This window comes from Merops nubicus, unplaced genomic scaffold (genome assembly GCF_000691845.1).
Source record: "Merops nubicus isolate BGI_N331 unplaced genomic scaffold, ASM69184v1 scaffold27576, whole genome shotgun sequence".
Lineage (NCBI taxonomy): Eukaryota > Metazoa > Chordata > Aves > Coraciiformes > Meropidae > Merops > Merops nubicus.
This window is the reverse complement of record NW_008614789.1, coordinates 3,727-5,280: the sequence shown is the minus strand read 5'-3', so window position 1 is coordinate 5,280 and position 1,554 is coordinate 3,727. Positions and strand designations below refer to the sequence as shown.

Here is a 1,554-nt window from a genome sequence, read left to right as displayed (position 1 = left end):
GACAGGCGTGTCCGTGCACAGGAACAACCCCATCGTCCAGAGCTGGCGTGTGAAGGCCGGCTCCAGCCTCCTCTCGGGCACCACCACCGTCGCCGTGGCGAAGGTCTTCCTGGCTGAGGTGCCGTCCACATCTCCCAAGGACAATGACATCGCCCTGGTGAAGCTGCAGTCTCCCCTGACAGGCGTGTCCGTGCACAGGAACAACCCCATCGTCCAGAGCTGGCGTGTGAAGGCCGGCTCCAGCCTCCTCTCGGGCACCACCACCGTCGCCGTGGCGAAGGTCTTCCTGGCTGAGGTGCCGTCCACATCTCCCAAGGACAATGACATCGCCCTGGTGAAGCTGCAGTCTCCCCTGCGCGTCTCAGGTGAGACACAGAGCACCCCTCCTTAGAGCCAAGTGTCTTCAGAGGGCACTGAGAAGCGGGCTAGGAGAGCGATGCCCTGTGCAGCAACAGCCAGTGGGTGCCAAGACGTGGTGCTGAGAGGGCCACGCGGTGAGGGGCCACGTGTGGGGGGTGCCCAGCTGGGCCCAGGGACACCTTCCCCACGAGCCACCCCACACACCTCCTGCCCCTTACCTCTCCCCCCCAGACAGCAGCAAGCCCATCTGCCTGCCCTACTTCGACGAGGAGCTGGTGCCAGGCACGTCGCTGTGGGTGATAGGCTGGGGCTACACACAGGAGCACGGTGAGCAGGACGGTGTGGGGACAGGTGCTGTGCCCGCCTGCAAGGAGGGCAGAGTGCCCCCAGCACTGCTCGCAGCAGGACACGGGCCGATGGGCTCCCTGCTTGCCTAGGGCTGCTGGGGACCCCTCTGAGCAGCCACGTTTCGTGCAGGGAAACTGTCAGAGACCCTGCAGCAGGCAGAGGTGAGTCTCATAGACAAGGAGAGCTGCAACCTGGACGCGTACCACGGGGCAGTCACCAAGAGGATGCTGTGTACCACGGGGCGGTCACCAAGAGGATGCTGTGTGCCGGCCTGCCCCAAGGCGGGGTGGACACCTGCCAGGTTGGGGGGTGCCTGGTCTAGAAAGGGGGGCGGGTTGATCTGCACCTATGCATGAAAAAGCCCTGGGGAAAGGGCTCCAGGGTTCAGCTGTGAGCACCAGCACCCACCGTGCTGGGGCCGGGCAGCTCCCCAGCCCTCGCTCAGAGGGTCTGTCCTTGCAGGGGGACAGCGGCGGGCCCCTGCTCTACTCGGGCAGGCACTGGCAGGTCGTGGGCATCGTCAGCTGGGGCCAGGGCTGCGGCACCCCCAGCACGCCCGGCGTCTACACCAGCGTCCGTGCCTACCTCAACTGGATCTACGGTGTCCGGAGGGTCAGTGCCGTGCAGCGAGAGGGCTGCTGCTCCCCGGCGGGTTTCGGGGGCGGTGGGGAAGGGTCGGGCCCCCCCGGCGGCTCTGCACAGAGGGGAAGCACGTCAAGCAAAGCATGGCAACGGTGTGGGGATGGGGGCCACGGGCTGCCAGCCCCTGTCAGCTCTGCACGGGAGCCGAGTCGGCTGCTCAAGGACACGAGTGTTTACCTCCTGGTTTCGGGTGCCCTTTCAAAG

At 66.2% G+C, this 1,554-nt stretch overlaps 1 protein-coding gene across 1 annotated transcript; it reads left to right on the top strand.

Annotated features, from left to right (window-relative positions):
• Window positions 1-42: 42 nt before the first annotated feature.
• LOC103774916 (transmembrane protease serine 4-like) lies at window positions 43-1,320 on the top strand (the record flags this gene model as incomplete). Its single annotated transcript, XM_008942352.1, has 5 exons — window positions 43-365; window positions 592-687; window positions 838-907; window positions 940-1,009; window positions 1,171-1,320. Coding segments are annotated over 5 exons (709 nt in total), but the record flags the coding sequence as incomplete, so codon positions are not given.
• Window positions 1,321-1,554: the final 234 nt, after the last annotated feature.